Consider the following 24,929-nt stretch of genomic DNA (forward strand, 5'->3'; position numbering starts at 1 on the left):
CATATTTAACAGGGACCTATCTCCGTAGCTGACTGGACCCCCTAAAGTTAAAGTCCAGCTTCACACGATTATATATATGTTCAGGCAAAAAGTTGCTAGGGCACTCTTAACCAACTTGTTGGCAGAATATTATTTTCTGGACCACTTGAGACAATGGTAGACATGTTACTGGGTAATCTCTGGGGCTTCCCAGGTGGTGCTAGTGGTAAAGAACCCGCCTATCAATGCAGGAGACCTAAGAGATGTGGGTTCAAGCCCTGGGTCAGGAAGATCCCCTGGAGGAGGACATGACAACCCACTCCAGTATTCTTGCCTGGAGAATCCCATGGACAGGGGAGCCTGATGGGCTGTGGTCCACAGGCTCACAAAGAATTGGACACAACTGAAGCAACTTAGCACCCAATCTAGGGGGACCCTTCAAGAGAATGTATAAATGCTCCATGTTTTTTTGAGGACAGGTAATGTCATATGCAAGACAGTTATAGGAAATCAAGGGGGTTTCTCCTTGCTGATGTGCCCTGCTTCCCTCATCTCTGGCAATGCCTAGAGGAAACCAGGAGGCAGGGAGGGGCTCTAATCGTATGTGGCCCTCCTGCCCCTCCCATTTTTGATTTGTATAATGACATTTTCTGGATCATATAATTCCTGGGCCAATGAAACTTTATGTTCCACCCCCTTCCACCAAGATTGCCTGTGACCCTCCTACAGAGAAATTCTGAAGATTTTGTGGATCTATAGCCATTTATAGGCATCATCCAAGTGGGCTCAGAGAAGAGCATGTTGCACCGTCCTGAGCAACCTGTCAGTGTGATTAAGCAGAGAAGAATGGGACCAGAGAGGGCTAACTTAGCTGTAGGGTAAGACCAAACTTTGTCCCCAGGGAGTTGCTCTCAGGCACAGTCTGGCCTGCATTCATTTCAAGCTGCTCCAGCCTCTTGGCTTGAAAGATACTATGGGAGATTTGTAAGCAGAAATAGTGCTTCAGCGTTAACAGCCTATCCATTGTTGGGGCAGCAGCCTACCTGGAATGGTGGCAGGGGCCAAGAGAGGGAAGGGGTGGGAAGACTGTAAGGACGAGGATGAGGGTTGGTCCCAGACCTCACTTACTGATGCATTTGAGTTTTATCTTTTTTTCTTCAAATGAGTTATAGTTGATTTACAATATTACATTAATTGCAAGATGATTCAAACATTTTATAGATTATATTCCATTTGCAGACTTCCCAGGTGGTGCTAGTGCTAAAGGATACACCTGCCAATACAGCAGATGCAGGAAACTTGGTTTCAATCCCTGGGTCAGGAAGATCCCCTGGAGGAGGGCATGGCAACCCACTCCAGTATTCTTGCCTGGAGAATCCCATGGACAGAGGACCCTGGCAGGGGGGCTACAGTCTATAGCATCGCAGAGAGTCAGACACGACTGAAGCAACTTAGCACGCATGCAAGCACACGTGTTCCCTTTATAGCTATTATAAAATGCTGGCTGTATTCCCTGCATTGTACAATATATCCTTGGAGCTTATTTACTTTATGCATACTACTGTGTCCTTCTTAATCCCCCACCCCTTTCGTGCCCTTCTCCCCTTGCTGCTCCCCACCAATAACTACTAGTTTGTTCTCTGTGAGTTTGTGTTATACTCACTAGTTTATCTTATAGAATCCACATGTAAGTGATAACGTATGTGTCTTTCTGGCTCTGACTTATTTCAATAACCCTCCAGGTCAACTCATGTTGTTGCAACAACATTTCATTATTTTCAAATATTGAAAATTTCATTATATTTTATGACTGAGTAGTATTCCACTGTACATATGTGCTTAGTCGCTCAGTTGTGTCTTACTCTTGGCGACCCCATGGACTGTAGCCCACCAGGCGCCTCTGTCTATGGGGATTCTCGAGGCAAGAATACTGGGGTGGGCTGCCATGCCCTCCTCCGAGGCATCTTCCCAATCCAGGGATCGAACCCAGGTCTCCCACATTGCAGATTCTATACCATCTGAGCCACCAGAGAAGCCCAAGAATATTGGAGTGAGTGAGTAGCCTGTCCCTTCTTCAGGGGATCTTCCGGACCCAGGAATCAAACTGGGGTCTCCTGCTTTGCAGGTGGTTTCTTTACCATCTGAGCTACCATGGAAGCCCCAATGTACATATACTGCATCTTTTTTATTCATTCACCTGTTCATGGACACTTAGTTATTTCTTGGCCATTGTAAATAATGCTGGTATTAACACTGAGGCACATGTACCTTTTCAAGTTAGAGTTTTCTTTGGATATATACCCAGGAAGTGGAATTGCTGGGTCATATGGTAGTCCTTGGAGAAGGCGATGGCAACCCACTCCAGTACTCTTGCCTGGAAAATCCCATGGACGGAGGAGCCTGGTAGGCTGCAGTCCATGGGGTCGCTAAGAGTCGGACATGACTGAGCGACTTCACTTTCGCTTTTCACTTTCCTGCATTGGAGAAGGAAATGGCACCCCACTCCAGTGTTCTTGCCTGGAGAATCCCAGGGACGGGGGAGCCTGTGGGCTGCCATCTATGGGGTCGCACAGAGTCGGACACGACTGAAGCAACTTAGCAGCAGCAGCAGCAGCAGCATGGTAGTCCTATTTTTAGTTTTTGAGGAGCCTCCAAAATGTATTTCACAGTGGCTGCTGAGTTTTATCTTAAATGACCGGGCTTCCCTGACCTCATTTCTTGGCACTGGCTCTAAGGAAAGTTGGTTTATCTAAATAGAAACATGTACCATTATCAACTATTATCTATTCTCAATTAGTAAGCTCTGAAAAGTAGCACCTGCTTACAGGCTTCTGGAGAATGAAGAATCCATGCAAATTAAGGCAGAAAGGCAAAAAGTTTCCAAGAGAATTTAGTGATCAATCAGCCAATCAATAAATACTTAAGTGCATACTCGGCTCCAGGGAGATTATGATGTTATTTTGGTTCTTAGGAAATTAATTGGAAAGCTGAGACTAACATGCTCACAAAATTGTCCATAAAGAAAGAGCAAGTAACCTTGAGACTATAAGCCTTACAGGAGCAGGAGCAACACCAGGTGTGAGGAATCAGATTTTCGCTATCCCTGGCTGCCAAGAACTGAGAAAAAATGCTGAATGCTAATAAATTCTCAGGAAACTTGCACCTGTTTAAAATCCTTCCTGCAGAGATGACGGTAAAAGTGAAGTACTGCTTCCTTTGGCATCTCGAATCCACATTTATAAAAGAAGAGAAAGGAAAATGCTCCCTATCTCATTTAGAATTTTTTAAAGTCTGTTTTTTTGTTGTTTACACATGTATGTAACATGTGCTTTTTAAAAACATTTTAAAAACACAGAAATGGAAAATACAGAAAGTAGAAGTCCCCCAGAAAAGCTCTCTCTGGGTAATCATTGTTACTGAGTTGATGTATATTCATCCAGAGGGCTTCCCAAGTGGCATTATTGGTAAAGAACTTGTCTGCCAGTGCAGGAGACATAGGAGATGCGGGTTCAATCCCTGGGTTGGGAAGATCCCCTGGAAGGGCATGGCAACCCACTCCAATATTCTTGCCTAGAGAATCCCATGGACAGAAAAGCCTGGTGGGCTATAGCCCATCAGGTCACAAAAAATTGGACATGACTAAAATCAACTTAGCACAACACCTATTTGTCCAGATTTCCTTCTGTGCATGTACCATTTGCTGAACTTTCTAAGGGAAGGGATCTATTTTTACTGTGACTAGTCACACATCTATATACAATAAAAAGCAGCAGACTAGGCAAACCATATTCAAGAGGACAGGAATACACAGTATTTATTACCTGTCTTTGTCACTGTCTACTGTACATTCTTTTTTTCCTTTGGCCTTCACTCTGCCTGTTTCTCTCCTCCCAGTATTCACCCCCTTCTATAGGATTACTCCTTTTATTGTGTTTCCTTTGCCTTCCTGAAATAATGGTACATTCCTGGTTACCTTCTCATAGTTTTTCATCTTATTCTTCTGTGGGCTTTATGGTTCTGTTTGCTGTAGTGTGTTTCGGTAAAATATGGTCCTGTAGGATTTTGTGAGACCAGTTCTTACAGAAAGCAGTTGGACCACTAAGATCAGAGGTTGAAAATATTTACAGTTTTGGTATTTCCTGTCTAGAAGCATGAAACAGTACTCCTTGGTTAGTCAACAGTCACCCTGAATACACTGCAGTAAGAATCTCTGAAGTGGAGATTATGAAATAACAAGGAATTTAATCATAGAAACGACTAGCTGTGTGTCCCTTTCTTGTCTCCCACCCCCCGCCTCCGTCCCCCACACTGGCTGACAAACTAAGCAGAAACGTACCACCGCTTGAACTGCATTTCTCAACTTCGGCTCGCCTCTCACTCAACAAATTCTATATTCAAGACGGAAGCTGTTGAAACAAACAAGGGGGCAGATGCTGCCTTGACCTCTCTTCCCAATGAGCTGCGCTCCCCCATCCACTTTAAGCCAGAGAATAACCTGTCTGGAGAGCATTCTCCTCATCTGAAGCACACACAAACATCACCGTGTTTTCCTTTGCCGGAGAAAGGATAAAGGAAGAAAGGCGGCAGCTGCTCTGGTTGCAGACAGCAAACAGGCCTCACTGTGGTGGCCCCACAGCCTTCACAAAGGGGGATTCAGGGAGCCAGGCAGGCACACTGCACAGCCCAAGACTTCCGTGCAGATTCACCTGCCAATGTAATTCATGAAAAATCTATAAAGAACTGTCCAGGTGAACAGAGACTCCAACCAAAGCACATTTTCCAACTGGTCTTTTATGAAGCGGGAAGAGGAAGAATACAGTTGAAGAACTGGAAAGGGCTTCACAGATCACCTAATCCAACTCTGCCTCTTCTAGTTTTAAGGTGAAGCTAGTGGGGCCCTTTCAGTCGAAGATTAGTCCCTTCTCCAGCCTGGGAACATTTTAACAATGGAGGTCTTAAAAAAATTTTTTTTTAAATAGGAAATTTATAAGGTATTTCTTGTAGCATTTTACATACAACAGCTCTTCAGATATTCATGTGATACACTTTTATGGCATTAAATCTCTCCACAGGGTAATGAAAAGGCCCCAAATTATGACATGAAAAATTTCAAAGCTTTGCTTTTACATTTAGTGTGTTGATTCACAGGGCCGGTGTGTCAGAGGTGGGGACGGTTTGCTTTTGAAATAGCCAAATAAAGTACGTGGTAAACTATGCTTCCTTTTAGCATCAGTTTCCAAAAAAAGAACTAAGTATAGTTGTGTTGTTATTAGGTTTTTTTTTAAAAAAGAAACATCTTCACTGTCTTTTGGCAATTTCTGCTTTGTCAAAGTCCTAAGCACAGTCTATTTAAAGGTGCTACTTATCTTCTTCAGATAAACTTATTTTTAAAATTTCTTTAGTTTACAGTTCTATTTTATTTGAACAATATAGTAATATTAAACAAAATGTTGTATCAGAGTAACACATGGTTTTTAAAAACATGCAATTATAATAAAGTTTACAACAAAAAGCAATAGTCTCCCATCCTGCTGTCTCCCAATCTGACCCGACTCAACCAATTTGAACTGTTTTTGTTTCTAGCTACTGCTCAGACCCATGCCAATTATACTTTACTATATTTAAACTCCCACTTTCTTTCCACTTTTTTCTGGAGTTCATAATTTCCTAATTTGGACCAATTACTTTTGTAGGCATGCGATTCAGTTGCCATCCTCAGATTTCATTTTATTGGGATCAGATTTGTTTTACTGTTTCTTGTCCTCCACATCTTGCATGCTCTTTGATCTCACCTTCGTGCCGCTGAAATAGATCAACTGGTAACTTCATTATAAAGTTTATGAGGTGAGTTTTCTGGTTTCATAGATTTCTAAAACCACCTTTCTTTTGCTTTCACACTTGGGTATAGGATTCTAGATGGAAAATAACTTTCCGTCAGAACTTTGAATTCATCGTTCCATTGTCTTTCAGCATGAAGTATAACTGATAGGCTGGTGCTATTTAAATTCTGACTTCTCTCCCAAGTTTCCTGTGTTTTCCCCTCTGAAAGAATCCAGAACTTTTATGCTCAATGTTTTGAAATTTAATAATTTAGTGTACATGTATATCCTTTTAGGTAAGTGGTATAGTGGTTAAAAACGAAAGTGAATTATACTGCCTGGACCCAAATCCTGTCTGCCACCTCCCAGCTGTGTGACTTTGGGCGAAATAATCTCCCTAGTCCTCAGTCAAGGATACATACCATGTGTACCTCTGAGGATTGTGAGAACTGAGATTCTCACTGTTGCAGGTGGTTGGCAAATAGCTAACTTTCCATAAACGTTAGTGATATTCTGCTTAACCTTCAGTAGTCTTCTAATTTGAAGATTCATGTCTGCAACTCTGAGGAACTATCTCCTCTTTCTTTGATAATGTCCTTCTGTTTGCTTTTCCTCTCTGAAAATAAGCCAGTCATCAGATTTCCTACATTGATTTCTCTTTTCTCTATTTTCTTTTTGATGTTCTGTGAAATTTCTTCAACTTTATATCCCAAGTTTCCATTGCCTTAATTATGTGACACACTCATTTTAAATTTCTGAGAACTCCTTATTCACTGATTGTTCCTACTTTATAGTATTGTTTTTATTTCATATATGCAGTCTTTCCCAAGTCTTATTTTGAAAACTTGAAAACATACAGGTTGAAAGAATCACAGGGATGAACACCTGTATATCTCTCCTAGATGCAATAATTTAAGACTTTTGTCATATTTATTTATGTACAAATATCTGTGTGTGTGTGTGTATGCCATTTACACATACTTTTTTTCTGGACCATTTGAATGTCAGTTACAGATGTCCTAAATAGTTTTGCATGTGACTTCTAGGAATAAAGACATTTGCCTACCTCATCACAATACCATGATCACAACTAATAAAATTAACAAAATCTTGTATCATCTAATATAGAGTCCATATTCAGATTTCTCTATTGTCTCAAATGTATGCAAAAATCTACCAAATATAAAATGCCCACGCCTTTCCATTCTCAGCGATTCCATCACTATGTTGCATATATACCCCCACCACGTGTACAAAATGAAGCACACACAAGAACATTCACTGCAACACTGCCTGAGAACAGAAGATAAGAAACGGCCCAAATGTCCATTAATATGGGATTGGGTTAAACAAACTGAAACCAAACTATGGAATAAATATCAAAAACTGACTCTGAAACCAAACTATAGAATAAGTATCAAACAGCTGTTTATGGGATTGGGTTAAACAAACTGAAACCAAACTATGGAATAAATATCAAAAACTGACTCTGAAACCAAACTATAGAATAAGTATCAAACAGCTGTTTAGAATCAGCATATTTAGAACTGAAGTATTCTGATATGTACTAATAAAGATAAGTTCAATTTAACTGGAAGAGATTCTAAGTACTGCATGTAGTATATCACCATTTGTATTGAAACAAAGTGATGGATGTTTGCAAACTGATAATTTAACTCTGAGGGGCAAAAGAGAAACTGGGAAAAGTAACTGCCTCTGGAGAAGTGACTTAGGTGACTGGGTGGAAGGGAGGGCAGTTTACTTATCAAATACTTTTACTTATTTTCAATTTCGTGTTCATGTTACATAATTAAAAAGTCATTGCTTAAATGTCAATGAATATTTAATCCCATATAGCAGTGGTTCTCAACCAAGGGTGATTTTGCCCCTCTGGGGTACATGTGGCAGTATCTGGAGACATGCTTGGTTGTTACAGCTGGAGGTGGGGATAGTACTACTGGCATCTTGGGGGTAGAAGCCACAGATGCTCTTAACCAGCTGGTACACAGGTCAGCGGGCTTCCCTGGTGGCTCAGCAGTAAAGAATTTGCCTGCAGTGCAGGAGATGCGGGTTCGATTACTGGTAGGGAAGATTCCCCTAAACAAGGAAATAGCAACCCACTTCAGTATTCTTGCCTGGGAAAGCCCAGGGACAGAGGATCCTGGAGGGCTACAGTCCATGGGGTCACAACTTAGACTGAACACGAGGCAGCACAACAGTGATCTGGCCCAAAATGCCAACAGTCCTGAGGATGAGAAACCCTGCTGTAGAGCAGTTCTTCTGGATGATAAGGTTTGAGAAGAGCTAAGCAAGACTAAGGAGAAGACAATGGCACCCCACTCCACTACTCTTGCCTGGAAAATCCCATGGACGGAGGAGCCTGGTAGGCTGCAGTCCATGAGGTCACTAAGAGTCGGACACGACTGAGTGACTTCACTTTCACTTTTCACTTTCATGCATTGGAGAAGGAAATGGCAACCCACTCCAGTGTTCTTGCCTGGAGAATCCCAGGGACAGGGGAGCCTGGTGGTCTGCCATCTATGGGGTCACACAGAGTCGGACACGACTGAAGTGACTTAGCAGCAGCAGCAAGCAAGACTAAAGGAAGAGACAAAAAGAACGTCACGGGCCTATGCAAGTGTTCAAATCACTGTGCCTTTAAGATAATTCATTATTTCTAGCTGTGGAGGAGGATGGTTGGAGAGGTCCAAACTGCTCTTGTTTACACAGCTAATTCTAGACTGGTACAGGATTAAGCATCTGTAACCTTAGTTGGTGTTAATAATTTTAACTGCTGTAAACAGTAGTACAGTCACTGTAAGAATGAGTTCAGACTAAAGGTCATGATTTCTAGGACTTTAATCTCTACACACAGCACATGTACAAGAACGTGCATGCATTGCAGCATTGTTTGTAATGGAAAATACTGGAAACAAATAATAGGGAACTGGTAGAGTAACTTATGATATATCTGTACAATGGCTACCATGCAGCCATAGCTCGAATGATTTCTGGGATACCATTAACTTTAGGGACTTCCCGGGGGTCCAGTGGTTAGGACTTTGTGCTTCCATTGTAGGGGCCATGGGTTCAATCCCTGGTCAGGGAACTAAAATCTCCTAGGCTGCACTGCACAGCCCAAAAAAAAACCAAAACCCAAACCCAAAACAGCAGTTGTTTCTGAAGGTTTGGGGGAAGGAACTTTTCACAGTATGCCCTTTTACATTTTTGTACTGTGTGCATACTACTTTTTATATAGACAGCTCTGCCTAAGTCAAGGAGTAAATTCAATGTGCTGTGTAACGCTACTGCAATGCGTAATACAAGGAGAATGAAATACGTATTACAATGAAGGTGTAAAGGCATATGGAAACATGAAAGTTGTAGATGTTGAGTAACTGAAAATGTTGAGAGGAAATGAGGAACTTCAAGCCATGCTTCAAATGAGGCACCAATAATCTCAGTCATTATAAATAAACATCCTTTTTCCTGATACTTAAGGTTTTCAACAGGGAAGTTGGGGTATTTGTCCTGTGACTACGTCAAACATGCCAGTGAGGTATTTCCCAGATGGCGATAAAAGAAAGCCCCACTTTATGAAGAGCCTAGTGGGTTGGCATGCTTATGACTTGGTCAGCCTACTTGATAGAAGATGAAATGGAGGAGTGGAAGCCAGGTATTATAGTCCTGGCTTTACCACTAATTCAGTGTGACCTTAGGCAAGTGAACTTCTGGATCTACTGTCTGTCTATAAAAATGCGTAGCCCCTAAAAGTCAAATTTGAAAAATGAAACGGATAATTCCTATTCCTAAGGGGAAAAAATTTCACAAAAAGATGGAAAAGTATTCAGCTTTCCCATTAAGCAAAAGGAATACAAATTTGAGATTTTATACCTGTGGAGACAACAACAAAACCAACATACCATAGCACTGAAATTCTGTTAAAATCAGTACAAACATTAATATCTGTAATTTACAAAGCATTCTGGAAAATATGGCATGTTTACATAACTGAACCATGGAGATAGTCCTACCCTTTGATTCAATAACTGTACTTCCCAGGAATTGGGATACTTCATGGATACCAATATATATATATATATGTGTGTGTGTATATATATACACATGAAGATATTAATTCATTTGAATGTTGTAATAATAAAAGAAAAAATCTAGGCAAATGGTTTAATATGGGAACCTCAACCTGAAATATTATACATCTTTGAGAACCATTTTTAACACTAGAAATGTTAAAAAGAAAATGCTACTCTGTTCAATGTATACAGAGATCATATACAAATATAAAATAATTTCACTTGGAAGAAGTATGGGTATCTTAATCAGCATTTAATATTTTTAAACTGGCTTGTAAATTCTAATAAAAAGAACTTAAGAATGAATTTGAGGAATTCAATCATTTGACCTCTGAGGTCTGTGATTCTTTATTTCTTTGATACAGCATTGAAGGCTTTGCTGTGAGGAGACTCTAGTGGACAAGATAATGGTGGATGAGATAAATCTTCAGAGTAGACAAGACTGGGGTACAGCAAGCTGAGGCCCCTGCAATTTGGAGACAGGGACATATAGTGGGTTTTTCTCTTCCTCTTATATATTAACTCAGGTATGAACTGAATTTTGTGTTATTTATTTTTTAAAAAATTTTAGATATATACTACATCTATATCCACATCTGAGTAGAAAAGCTCAAGAGTGATGAGAAAAGATGTAAAAAGGATAAGCACAGATATTAGAACAGGGTGGAAGCCTGGAAACAAGTCTAATACAACCTCATTTTACATCAGTGTTTTTCACTGTCTTCATGTTTCCATGAAAGGAAACATGGTATTACATGTAGAGAAAATGCAACTTGGAGAAGATATGGAAAAAAGTAGTAGTGGAGGGGAGGAAGGGAAAAAGGTAAAGGCAGCAAATAAAACACTGTACATCTATGTGTATGTGGATGGTAAAGGGGATGAAGGCTGCTACCACAGGGTGAGAAGTGACCACTAAGCCCAAAAGGTAGCTGCGATGGGTTTCACACACGGTTCTATGTATCTCTATCCTGGTGTTTAACTAACTTGTTCTAAGTACAGATCTTACTATCAGACTTATTCTAACTCAAAATGAAAGTACAGCCTTTGAAGTCTGAAAGATTAATGCTAATAAACTAGACCTTTAACCATAGAACATTGTTTTCTTAAAAAAACTACAGAAACTGGTATCACATTGGCTTTTTCTGGTTTCTACATCAAGAAGGATGTTGAAAGATAATTTATTTAGATTGTACTGATTTTTTCTCCTCAGAGATCATTTTCAGGCATCAATTGTTAATTTCTAAATTAAAAAATTTAAAATCTTATAATAAATTCAGATGGAAAACCCATTTTTTCCATATAGCTTCAGAAGGACTTTGCATTGGTTCATTCTATCTGTACGACTTAGGTACGTGTATGTACTCTAAGAAATCAAGTTTTATGTATATAAACTTCTGAGATGAGACTGTCTGAAATGTTTACAGAACTCTTATTTTAAAGGTCTGGCTTTAGTGCCATTGGTATGCTGGTGGCCACAACTATTTTGTGTCCAGAGGGTACTACTCACTTTGCTTCCATGTTTGACAGAATTTACTGATGAAAAAAAGCTGATGAAGGACAAGTTAGTGCTTGTCCAAGATGGGATTTTGCCTTGAGCATTGAACAAATCAGATTTTAAAAGTAAAGTTCAACTTAAAAAAAAAAAAAAAAAAAAAGTAAAGTTCAACTTACATCCCATTTTTGATGTTATACAATACTTGGCTTACTGGCACATGTTAAAAAAATCAAGCTTTACTTTTAATGACTATCAAGCAACTTATTTAGTTCTACTTCAATAAAATAAGGACTATATTAAGCAATTTATCTTTTTTTTCCCCTTCTTAGACTTCAACATCTTGATAACCTTATATTAAATCACAACCTCATTTTACATATTTCAACAATAATGTGTAAACTAGACTTTTGTTAACTGATTTGTATCTTACTATTTATAAAATGTTTATGGCAACTTCTGAATTATCTTCAATTAATATTTGGTGCCAAACATCTAAGTTTCAGGCTGTACTTAGCTTCCCTTCTCTCTCTTACCCACCCTACTCCTAACAAGTGGTTAATAGTTTGTTTAAAACAATTTACTTTAAGAACATTTTCTACTTAGAAAAATCACATAGCAAGACCAAGATTACTAGGAAGACCTTAAAGAAATGTGTTAAAAGCTTAGAAGCAAAGTGTGCGAGGAATAATAAAAGCTTAAAACCTAAAGGTTTTTAATAAGATGGAAGAAGTTAATCATAAGTATTCAAGAATCGTATCAGCACACATTAACATATCACAACTAAGCATTTATTACACTATTTAAGAAGGGAAGTAATTGCAGTGGTATTTCAGAAGCTATATCTTTTTTAATGTAATATATGCTCATAAACTCTAAACAGTATTTTAAAATATACAATCTCTCCAAAAGAAAATATTCAACTAAAGATAGATAACTTTTAATGTAAGCAAAATGTTACAAGATTTTTTAAAATTAAAGTCATCATCTGATTTTCACAACACATGTACAGAAATTTGCAAACTTTCTGTACAGAGAAGTATAACCTCTACTCTTGAGCGAGGCGTTCAATGACACGTCGATAATCTTCCACGAGTTCCTGAAAGCTTTCTTCCAGCTGTTCATGTTGCATGCTTATTTCTATCTGGTTCATCTGGTTTGTCAGTTCTTCCGGTCTAAGACATTTTCTCATTTTAGCAAGATCTCTCTGTTTTTTCTAAGTAACAAACACGAGTATTGGTTAGACGAAGAAAGCTGATATAAAAAAATATGTCTCCAGTGTTAAAAATAATAGTAGTAGGAATATGCCCAAATCTATCCCATACATTTTTTTTTTTTTATCCCATACATTTTTAAGGAAGCCTGAACATAATGTTAACATGAATTACAAGCCCTCTAAAAAGAGGGTTCCAAAAGACATGGAATTTGTATCAATTAATGGTAAATATAGGTATGTGAGTGACAGCCCCCTCTCCAAAGCATACTAAAGAACTGGCCAGTACAGACACTCAAATATTTCTTTAATAAATAAGGTACTGTAACTGAAGAAAGACAACTGAAATTAAGTGCTATTATTTCATCAATTTTTAATAGTAATTAATCATTAATTCCGTTAATCTTTATTCCAAACTGGCTTCTTCTGCCACTATTATTTCTGAGTTCCCTTACCCAGCGATGTATTTATGGACCACATATTAATTTTACCATAAACTGTTGGGAGAGTTTCAGGAAGATAAGCCAAAAACTGTCACACTTTAAAAAACAGTATTAACTAGCATTTATTGAGTCTCTACTGTCTAGACATACATTATCTTATTAAACCCTCTCCATTTCACTGAGAAGGAAACCACCATTTCTCAGGAAACAGATTTGCACCACCCTAAGAATCTGGTAAGAACTTTTAGACAGGTCACTATCAGAACAATACAGTTAGTATGCTGAGGATGGGACTGGAAGGGACCAAGTTAGCAGTTAGTTTAAGAACTCAAGAGATGATGAAAGCCTAGGCCAAGTCTGCTTAGTTACAGACTAAGCAGAGGTGGAAGGTACAGAACAGATTTAGGGAGAAAAACACTGGATGATGTGGGGAAAGAATGCAGAATGACTCCAAGATTCCTAGGTGGGTGGCAATACTGCATTATATAAAACACTGGAATATATGAAACTTGCATACATTTTCAACTTCTCTGGTAGCTCAGCTGGTAAAGAATCCACCTGAAATGCAGGAGACTCTGTTTCAATTTCTGGGTCGTGAAGATCTGCTGGAGAAGGGATAGGCTCCCCACTCCAGTATTCTTGGGCTTCCCTGGTGGCTCAGATAATAAAGAATCTGCCTGCAATGTGGGAAACCTGGGTCCAATCCCTGGGCTGGAAAGATCCCCTAGAGAAGAAACAACTACCCACTCCAGTATTCTGACCTGGAGAATTCCATGGACAAAGGAACCTGCAGGCTAAAGTCCACAGTCACAAAGAGTTGGACACAACAGAGCGACTTTCGCTTTCATACATTTTGGATAAACTGTTGTAGATTATATCCTCTTTCACTTAAGCATTTAATAAAGAGCTAAATATAGAGATCAGAAATCACGTATATTAACTCATGTAATCCTAAAAACTATGAGACAGGTACTATAACTTTCTTCAATTGAAAAAGAAAAAAAAAAGGTGCAGGTGTTAAATAACTTGTCATAGAGGCAGTAAGCAGAGAAGCCAGGATCCAACCCCTAATGATCTAATTAGAAGTCTGTATTCTGAATTCCTATATACTGCTACTGCTACTGCTACTGCTAAGTCACTTCAGTCGTGTCCGACTCTGTGCAACCCCATAGACGGCGGCCCACCAGGCTCCCCCATCCCTGGGATTCTCCAGGCAAGAACACTGGAGTGGGTTGCCATTTCCTTCTCCAGAGCATGAAAGTGAAAAGTGAAAGTGAAGTCACTCAGTTGTGTCTGGCTCTTAGCGACCCCATGGACTGCAGCCCACCAGGCTCCTCCATCCATGGGATTTTCCAGGCAAGAGTACTGGAGTGGGGTGCCACTGCCTTCTCCCGAATTCCTATATAACTGCCTACCAAATACAATTAACAACAACAACAACAAAAAACCCTGAAAAGTCTTAACTCCATCCTAAAAACTAATAAATGTCTCTCAAAGGAAACCCTAATAGTTTTGGAATATAAGACATGCAGTGCTTCTCAAACTTAAATGTGCACAAAGATCAACTGGGAACCTTGTTAAACTTAAAATGCAGGTTCTCATTCAGTAGGTCTGGGGTGGAGTAAGAGTCTGCGGTTCTAAAAAGTGCTCCTGGATGATGTTAATGTTGCTGACTCGGTGTGTGTTTGTGTGTGTGGCTGCACTGCTTGGGGGATTCTTAGTTTGCCAACCAGGGATTGAACCCATGGCCCCTACAGTGGAAGCATAATCTTAATCACTGGATCACCAGAGAATTCCCAATGTTGCTGATCTTCTAATCACACTGTGAATAGTAGTTCTAGAGAAGTGATGAAAATTCAGGTTTATTACTCCCAAGCCCTGGAAGGACAGTATATTCCTTACTCTTCAATCATGTGGATAATAAATCCTTTGTTTCTGCTGTGAAAGTTACTTTTTTTTTTGCCAAGAGGCACAACTGCCTCTTGGCGGCAACCAAGTTAAGGAAACGGGTCAGGAACTAAAAGGTAATGCATCCAAAAATTATCATGGTATGTTATAAGAAAAAAAATTATTCTTCTAAACTGCTAACCAGTTATAACATTTATAAATAATCTAACCCCATTGCTTGAATATGCCTCTAATCATATTAAATTCTCATATACAACAGAACCATCATTTTAATTCTTAAATATTCTTAACTATCAATTCTGCTACAAATAAGCTATAGAATGAATCATGTGCCAGTGACATACTGTTTTAAATTATTCACTTGTTTTAAAACTCAACATAGAAAACTAAGATCATGGTATCTGGTCCCATCGTGGCAAAGAGAAGAGGAAAAAGTGGAAACAGTGACAGATTTTATTTTCTTGGGCTCCAAAATCACTGCAGACGGTGACTGCAGCCCTGAAAGTAAAAGATGCTTGCTCCTTGGAAGGAAAGCTATGACAAAACTAGACACCTTACTAAAAAGCAGAGACATCACTTTGCTGACAAATATAAAATGTAAGAACTGGACGATAAAGAAGGCTGAGCACTGAAGAACTGATGCTTTTGAACTGTGGTGCTAGAGAAGACTCTTGAGAGTCCCTTGGACTGCAAGATCAAACCAATCAATCCTAAAGGAAATCAACCCTGAATATTCATTGGAAAGACTGATGCCAAAGCTGAAGGTCCAATACTTTGGCCACCTGATGTGAAGAGCTGACTCATTGGGAAAGACCCTGATGCTGGGAAAGATTGAAGACAAAAGGAGAGGGAGGCAGCAGAGGATGAGATGGTTAGACAGCATCACTGACTCAATGGACATGGATCTTAGCAAACTCCAGGAGACAGCGAACAACAGGGAACCCTGGTGTACTGCGGTCCATGGGGTCACAAAGAGTCAGGCACAACTTAGTGACTGAACAAAAACAACAGATCTCTTACGAGTGTTTACTTCCCCAGTTTATCTCCCCCTTCATTGCCACCTTCAATTTCACTGTAAGTTTTTCTCAGATGGATGTCAGAATTAATTTCTATTATAATTTTTATTGACATAGCAGTACATCTCGGAATTAAATTTAAGAGCTCTGAGTACCTAGGAATAAAAAAATACATGTACTAGCTTTATGGAAAACTATGAAACTATTATAGAAGTTCCTCATGAGCATGTAAACTATGGTTCATTTTTAAAAATAAGTTATTTGAGCTATTTGTTTTATTGATTTTAATATTCCTAAAACTGCATATGTATACTGCTTTGTATACATAGGAAATATTATAAATTCATCTTTTAAACTGTGTTTAAAAAAAAAACTTAAAAAAATAAACTGACTGGGGATCCCCTCTATCCAGCAAGTGACTTACATTGGGAGTACAAATAAAATACTGAAAGACAGAACTCCGTAAGACTGGAATAGACCTCCTATAGGCTCAGAAGAAACTTCTCCCTCCAAAAACAAACAAAAAGCTAGTTCCTTCACAGATTAAGGCTGTGGATAACTTTAATTAATGCAGAGAAATTAATTAAAGATCATATTAGTGTCAGTTTATTTAAGGTCCAAAAACCAACTTTCTTCTTGCCTAGTTTTCAGAGGTTCCAAGAAGTTTACAAATATCTCAAAAATTCCACCACCTCTAAGAGCGCCTTAATTTCCATCTGCTCAACCAGTCTCTTTTGTGAACTACAGAAATAAGGTTCTTTTGCAATAATTTAAAAATAATAATGGTGTGGAGACATATAAAAAGTCCTAAGACTTATTGAAAGGTTACCTTTAAAAACATGCACACTGCATTGTATTTCTTTCTCTTCAGTTCCTCACTATGGAAGTATTTCCATTTTAGAGAAGAGAAGCCTAATACCCAGATTTTAATAAACTGTCAACACACACAATTTGTAAAAGTTAAAGCTAGACCTCAAAATTGAGTTTTCTGATTCCAAATCCAATGCTATTATAACAATGATTCTAAATTTTGTACTTGCAAACCAATTATGAATTAAAATATGCCTATGAAACAATATAAAAATTTAAATGCTAAAACGAAGCAGCTGCACCAACTTTTCTTTTTAGTCAAATTGTTCAAATTTATCTTTTTGAACACCTGAAAATTACTTCTGTACTAAAGAATTTCTTTTTGTGCTTTTAAAATGATTCTAGTTAATACAAATTATTTTTATCCCTTCTTGGCACTGATACAAATAAATTATCAGTACTTAAAGAACTTTTAAAGTCAGGTACAACTACTTCTAATATCTACCCAAAAAAATTTCTTAGTGGAACTAAACTGATATGGAAATTTAAGACCTTAAAAAAAGGCAGCACAGAATTGGTAGACTTTGCTATCAATAAACAATTCCATTCCTCTGTAATTACTTAGCAAAGTTACATTTTCTTACAATAAAATGTATTAAAGTAAAACATAAATTCTAGATTCCAAACTTTCCCATTTGGCATATATTTTAAAGATTTTTTAAAAATTCAAAATCACACTCAGTATTAAGCAATTTTACTTTATTCTTAAATATAATTTTGCATTTGAGAATGCTGTGATAGTACAGCACAGTATACAAGTATCAGCTTGGAATGACAAATTGGAGAAAACCATCTGCATACATTCAACAAAGAAATCTCCTAACTCTTCCCTTGCATATAGGGCATTCAACTACTTCTAGGCTTTTACCAAGTTTGTGGTAGGTTTTCTATCACACTGCAGCTATCAACCCAGATCAAGATTTCTTGGTTTTCTCAATGAGACAGAATACTGGATAACTAAACTCGTTAAACTTGCAATACTATAAATAGGGTTTGAGCAAGTATCTAAAGAATTTAATATTTTGTATGAGTGCAAGGATGGTGATACAGATTTTGGCTGTTAAGAATTTAAATAGTTTAATAACCAGTTTTTGGTCGTCTTTTAGAAAAGGTGAACTTGCTAGACAGTTGAGGATACTTAATAATATAAAAAAAAATTATTATTCTTAAGCATAGACAATACTTGCTTTTATGAACTACAGATATTCCCATTATTTGGCATAACTTCATGACTGCTATTTATACTTAGAAATCATCTTTTATTTGCTGCATCTGCCTATATAAAATGTCACAAGTATCTGAGATACATAATTTAATAAATTACTAAAACAGTTTTAATACTCTTAAATGTTGTCATGCTAACATCTAATTATATTGTTCTATATGCCCAATTTCATCATAAAGAAATTTTCCAGCTAACAAGTTAATATTAAAGATCAAAATCTTTGGAAAGTACCATTTCTACCAATTTTCTGAAGTTTCCGAGCTGACAAACATAAAGACTGATAAAGAATAAAATGTTATTTCTGACAAATTTTGGGGAATAGTTGTTATAATTTATTACAACCTGTTATATGCAGATGGTAGTTCCTAAGTTAGAAAATCAATTAAATTGATTTTATTAATTGATTAAATTTAAGTATTCCATTAAATTGCTTAATGAAATGGCACTATGAAGAAAAACTATATTAATTCCAGACACAAGATTTATACGTCAGGCAAATAATTATTTTTATATTCAGAATGTGCTATTTTTAGAATTATAACAAATTAAGAAATACGGTTGCACTGCAAAACAAGATGTGATAAAAGAAAAAAGCTGAGATTCAACGAGTAGTGCAACCCTATATACCATTAACACTCAAAAGACTGGCTCTATAAAGCAGAATCTATGATAAATAAAACTTGTATTAACTTAGAAAAATCAGAAAAATCGTTAACTATGCACTTGATATATTAATTACTCATTATTAACTGACTTTCTCCTTAAACCTTAAGACAGATTCAAATTTGTCATTCACGTTCCCAACCATGGTGCTATAAGCCTCGAGGTATAGTATATACAAATGCAGCACCCAGTAATTAGTTGTTGAATAAATAAATGAATATTCTCTCCAATCAGATTACTGCCCAACTACAAGAATCACAAATCTTCCTCCACACAAGTTGGCATGGACAATATCTACCTTAATAATTAATGGCCAAAAGATGAGGAGGCCAGACCTGATCTAGGAGGGGAATATTTTTGAGTTAAAGGAAAATAAAAGAAATGAAAAAAAGCAAGGGGTAAAGGAGCAAGAAAGATGACAAAACAGGTAAACAACACTAAGTTGCGATTTCAGCTCTGGTCAAGTACAGGGGTTACAAAAGGCAACCAAGGCCATATTTAGGAAGAAAGAAGCACATGTAAGCAGAATATAGGGACAAATAAAACAATGGAAAAAAAACCAAGATAATTTGTTAGGGAAGATTCTGGGCATTCAGTTTTTTAAAAGATGCATACAATGAAAAAAATAACCACGAGCAAACCATCCTTGGGATTAGTTTTTAAGTGAATGGAAACATTTATAGTTTACACTGGAGAATTCTTATAACTAACTGGAAGAATATTTTCACTTTTGTAAAGTTAATTTAGCAGAATGATTTGGACTCTCCCACACATTGGCATTTGCTAGATATTCTTCATTTTCAACAGTGACAAGAATATAATGTTTAAAGACTCTTCAAAGTCCTACCTTGTATGGGCTAATTAGTCTTCTTTTAATATCCAGTCTATAGCTTCTGTATTGCTCAGCATCACTCATGTCAGTTACCAGTAGTCGAAGAATTTCATAAACCCGTCTAGCATGTTGCTAATAAACCAAAGAAGAACATGAACATTTCAAATCACAAATAATAACACTTTCCCAAAAGAACATATCATATATTGAATACCTGCCATAGGCCAGAAATTATGCTTGGTGCCAGACAAAAAGCAATAAAAGATAGTCTCTGCGCTCAAGAAGACAAGCAGTCTACTGTGTAACACAAATGAATGAGGTATGGTTAACTTCATGATAGAAATGTGCACAGGACACTACGGCAGCATAGCCTGAGAATGGGGGAACAATGTTAGAAGAGGAGTCCTGGGGGAATAAAACCTGAGTGAGTCTTAAAGGAAAGGGAGCATGCTGTTCTTAAAACAGGGGAGGGCACTATATGTGTGTGCATGTCTCACATACACACGTGCAGAAGTAGTTTAACACTGCTGGGACACAAAATGAAAAAAACTGCGAGTAAATCAGCTACATGAAAATGGTAGCAAAAGAAGGGTAAGGAGACCAATCAGAAAGCTCAGTTATTAAATCAGGCAAAAAATGATGATGGTATTAACTGAGACAGCACAAACAGTAATACTAAGGGGACAAGGATTCTAGAAATAAAGAGGAGGAAGACTGTGGAGGAGGGTATGGAATGACAGTGAGATTTTCACAGAGTAGGAGAGATTTAGGAGGCAAGAGAACATATAAATCTGAATAAAATTCTAGACGAAGGACAAGGATTTAAGCAATATCAATATACATGGCAAGAGTTTAAACCTTAAGACTGGTTAATGGTTAAGACAGTCCAAGGAAAACATACACAGTGAAGACGGGGGTGTGTGTGTGGGGAGGGGAGGCCAGAACCCTGTAGTATAGTGCCAGTTAATGAGCAGACAGAAACAGTCAAAAAAAATATGAGAAAAATCAGGAAGTTGTGGTAACACTGAAGCCAAAGGAGTAGGCCTATAGTTTTCCTATTTCTGTCATTCCACTTATTTATTGGGAGTGAGGAAAAGGTCAAGTATACACAGGTTAAGATAATTCTGAAATTTCTGGAAGAAACACCTGAACTGAGCCTGAAAAATGTACTACCTGGCCAGGCAAAGATGAAGAAACAGGAGAAGGGGGTATCAGGGCAAAGGGAATAGTTGATATACAGGTACATAAAAGGAGTAAAGTTGTAGCACAGTTGGGAAATGGGAAGAGGTTCAGGAGAGCCAAAGCATACGGGAAAGTGGGAGGAAGCTGAGGCAAGCAAGGCAGGCACGGGCCAGATGATGATGGTGTCTGTATGCCATACTGAGGAGCTTTAATCTCAATAATAATGTCTTCATATTCTCTTTCTCTTGAAAGCTGAGCTATTAAATAAATTCTAGTTAATTAAAGGTTTAATACAGTCTGAGATATAAATTATTTCTAAAATTGTATTTTATCTTAAAACCATGAGCCCATTAAAGTGTTTTTATGCAGGAGAAGATGGAAAGTTTCAATTCAAATTGTTTTTTGAAGGTCAGTGACCAGTGAACATTTGGCATAGTTTTGGACTTCAGGAGGAAAATCTGGATTGCAGATGTAACAGATGAGCTCTCTCAGAATCAAGTAGAATGAGAAGAAATGAGGATTGGATAAAAAAAAAAACTCTGGGGAAGAATTATATTTAGGGAGCATACAAAAACGTAGAAGCCAGTGACAATATCTCAAAAAAGATGAGCACAGTGGTTAATTGAAAAGCTAGGAACTGCAGTGCCTTAGAAGCCAGGGGAGGGGAGGCCATTGGCACCAAGTACTAGTCCTCACTACTGGATACTCTTCATCCCTCATACTTTTATATTCCAAAACCTACCAATTGTTCAAGGCTTAGATCAAATGTATCCCCACTATGAAATATTTTGATTTCTTGCTAACATAAATATAATAATTTCCTCTAATTTCCTATATTATTTGTCTGTACTTACCTTAAGATATTTATTACTTTAAAATCCAAACAAATACATCTAGAAGTATAAAAAGTGAAAATTATGTTTTATTCCAATCCTCCTCCTATCAATATAATAGTCTCCAGGGGCACTAACTACTTTACCAGTTTAAATAAACATTTTCTTGTTATACTTAATACAGCCATGAAATCAATTATCTTTCCATTCTATTAATGAGAAAACTGAGGCACAAGGAAGTAAACTAAATTGCTCTAACAGCAAGTGGTAAAGCCAGATTTGATCCTGGGCAATCTGGCTTCAGGGCCTGTATTTTTTTTTTTTCTTTTTTGGCATATGGGATCTTAGTCTCAGTTCCCTGACCAGAGATCAAACCCATGCCTGCTGCAGTGGACATGCGGTCTTAACCACTGAACCACCAGGCAAGTCCCAGGGCCTGTATTCTTAACCACTGCTATTTCCTACACATGTATTCTTAATGTATTTGCAACATTTAAATTATGTACTTAAATTATTTTTTTCAAAATTTAAATGTTTTCCTTCCAGAATAAAAATACCTTATTTATTTTGAACTTCTGTTGAGCCTCTATTGCCATATCTTCACTGAATCCTTGCATTAACTTTTCCCGGGAAAAACAGGGCAAATCTTGACAAAACTTCACAAGCACAAAGTCTCTCAATTTCACATAGCTTTTGGATGGATCTTCCGCTAAAGAAAGAAAGCAGAATAACATTTCCCTTACCCAGCATAACTTATTCATCATCTGCAACCTCAGTATACACACTAACCTTAGAAAGGCAAATATTCTTCAATGAATTATATAATACAAAAGTTACAATATGGAAGATTATAAATAAAATAGCACTACCATCTTTGTCAAATAAAGTTATAGGTACAATCCTTTTGCAAATACTACATATATATTATTTATGAAATTAGAACTACTTTTCAAATATAAATTTTTTAAATAAATTAATTAATTAGTTTTATTTTACAATATTGTATTGGTTTTGCCATACATTGACATGAATCTGCCACGGGTGTACATGAGTTCCCCATCCTGAACCCCCCTCCCACCTCCCTCCCCATCCCATCCCTCTGGGTCATCCCAGTGCATCAGCCCCAAGCACCCTGTATCAAACCTGGACTGATGATTTGTTTCACATATATTTTACATGTTTCAATGCCATTCTCCCATCAAATATAAATTTTTGACTAGTTTGTTATCATATGTACCTTAGTTTTATTTTCAGTTAAAGCAGCTGTATACACAAGAGATTCAAGTTTGGATAATCAATTCCAAAAGCCATTTTCTGATAGCTAAGGGTTCCAAAGCTAAGTTTATAACTCCCTTACTTTAATCTAATAAACTTCAAAGTCTTCTATGCTTCTTTAACCTAATTTAAAAAAAGTTCTTCCTTTTACAAAACACTCTTTTTCATTTAGAGAATATGATTTTGATTCTTTCTTCATTGCATCTGAGTAGCATAGACTTCCTTTATGTTTGTCTATGTTATCTACATTAGACTGAGTAGTGGACAAGAAGATACCAAAACATATAGGTAGAAAAAACACTGCATAGTCAGAGAATGTGAGTTTGAGTCCCAGTTCTGTCATTTATAGATGAAGGACTTGAGGCAAATTATCTTATTTCTCTGAGCCCTCATTTTCTAATTAGTAGATGGTATAAACAAAGAATGTTGAAGTCTGAGCTAGTTCATGGGTCATAAAACAGTTTTGTTACAGTTATCAACTCTCTACCAACTGTTCAATGCAATCCCTATCAAAATCCCAGCTGGCTTTTTTTATTGCAGAAATTAACAAATTCATCCTAAAATTGATATGCAAGGAAATCAGAATAGCCAAAACAACCTTGAAAAAAAGAACAAAAGTTAGAGGACTCACATTTCCTGATTTCAAAATTTACTCCAAAGCTACATTAATCAAGACTGTGATACTTAGTATAAAGATGGACATGTAGGTCAATGGGACTGAGTTGAGAGTTTAAAATAAACCCGTACATTTTTGGTCCATTAATTTCTGAGAAGGGTGCCTTGACAATTCAATGAGGAAAAGAATAGTCTTTAACAAATGGTACTTGGACAACTGGGTCTCCATAAGCAAAAAGAATGAAGTTGGTTGGCCCCCTTTTCCTCACACAGTACACAAAAATTAACTCAAAACAGATCATAGACCTAAATGAAAATAGAGGAGTAAATCTTCAAGACCTTTGGTTAGGCAATGGTTTCTTAGATAACAGAACCAGAAGCACAAGCAACTAAGGAAAAAGTAGATAAACAGGGCTATATAAAAATTTATAACTTTTATGCTTCAAGTGATAACTTTTAAGAAAATGACAAGATAACTTACAGAATGGGGTAAAATATTCCCAAGTCATATATATGGTATGTAACTGTAACCAGCCTTTCTATATAAAAAACTTTGTAATTCAATAAGTAAAGGTCAAATACCCACCACCCAATTAGAAAATGGGCAAAGACTCTCAATAGGAATCTCTCAAGAAGATATAAATACACACAATAAGCACATGAAAGGATGTTTAACATTATTAGCCAAAGGGAAATGCAAATCAAAACCACAATGAAATACCATTTCTTGTCCACTAGGATGACTAGAATACAAAAGACAACAAGAATCAGCAAGGATGTGGATAAACCGAAATCCTCATGTACTTGCTGGTGGAAATATAAAATAGCACAGCCACTTTGGAAAACAGTCTGGTGTGTCTTTAAAAGGGGAAACATAGTTATCAGATTTGCCACCATTTCCACTCTTAGGTATGTACCGAAGAGATATGAAAACACAAGTCCACACAAAAAATTGTACACAAATATTTATAATAGCATTATTTAGAAGAGCCAAAAAGTAGAAACAACCCAAATGTCCATCAACTGATGAATGGATAAATAAAATATAGTATATCCATACAATGGAATAGTATTTGGCAATAAAAATAAAGTACTAAACTAAATAAAAAATAAAGTACTACAAGGAAGAACCTTGAAAACATTATGCCAAGTGAAAGAAGTCAGTCATTTTATTGTACGATTCCAATGTCCAAAAGAGGCAAATCTACAGAGACAAAAAGTAGATTAATGGCTGTGTAGCACTGGTGGGGGGTTGAAAGGGTAGGGGAATAAGAGGAAAGAAGTGACTGCTAATGAGTACTGGGTTTCTTTTGGGGAGAATGAAATACTCCAAAATTAGGTTAAGGTGATGGCTGCACTGTAAACATGTTTTTGAAAAACTGAACACTTTAAATAAGAGGACTGTATGACATGTTAACTATATCGCAATAAAATTTTTATTAAAAAAAAAAAAAGAATCTGAGCTAAAGG

The 24,929-nt window shown here is 37.2% G+C and overlaps 2 protein-coding genes across 2 annotated transcripts in view; one reads left to right on the forward strand and one right to left on the reverse strand.

Moving 5' to 3' along the window:
- Positions 1-24,929, forward strand: part of SLC25A12 (solute carrier family 25 member 12) — a 166,172-nt gene that overhangs the window by 4,095 nt on the left and 137,148 nt on the right. The gene's annotated exons all lie outside the window — the stretch shown is intronic.
- HAT1 (histone acetyltransferase 1) overlaps positions 12,154-24,929 on the reverse strand; it is a gene marked incomplete in the record, with an annotated part of 18,499 nt that continues 5,723 nt past the window's right edge. Inside the window, 3 exon segments of the mRNA XM_045163893.1 lie at positions 12,154-12,600; positions 19,570-19,686; positions 22,127-22,278. Coding sequence (XP_045019828.1) covers positions 12,433-12,600; positions 19,570-19,686; positions 22,127-22,278 — 437 coding nt within the window.

The sequence above is a fragment of the Bubalus bubalis genome, chromosome 2 (assembly GCF_019923935.1).
Source record: "Bubalus bubalis isolate 160015118507 breed Murrah chromosome 2, NDDB_SH_1, whole genome shotgun sequence".
Lineage (NCBI taxonomy): Eukaryota > Metazoa > Chordata > Mammalia > Artiodactyla > Bovidae > Bubalus > Bubalus bubalis.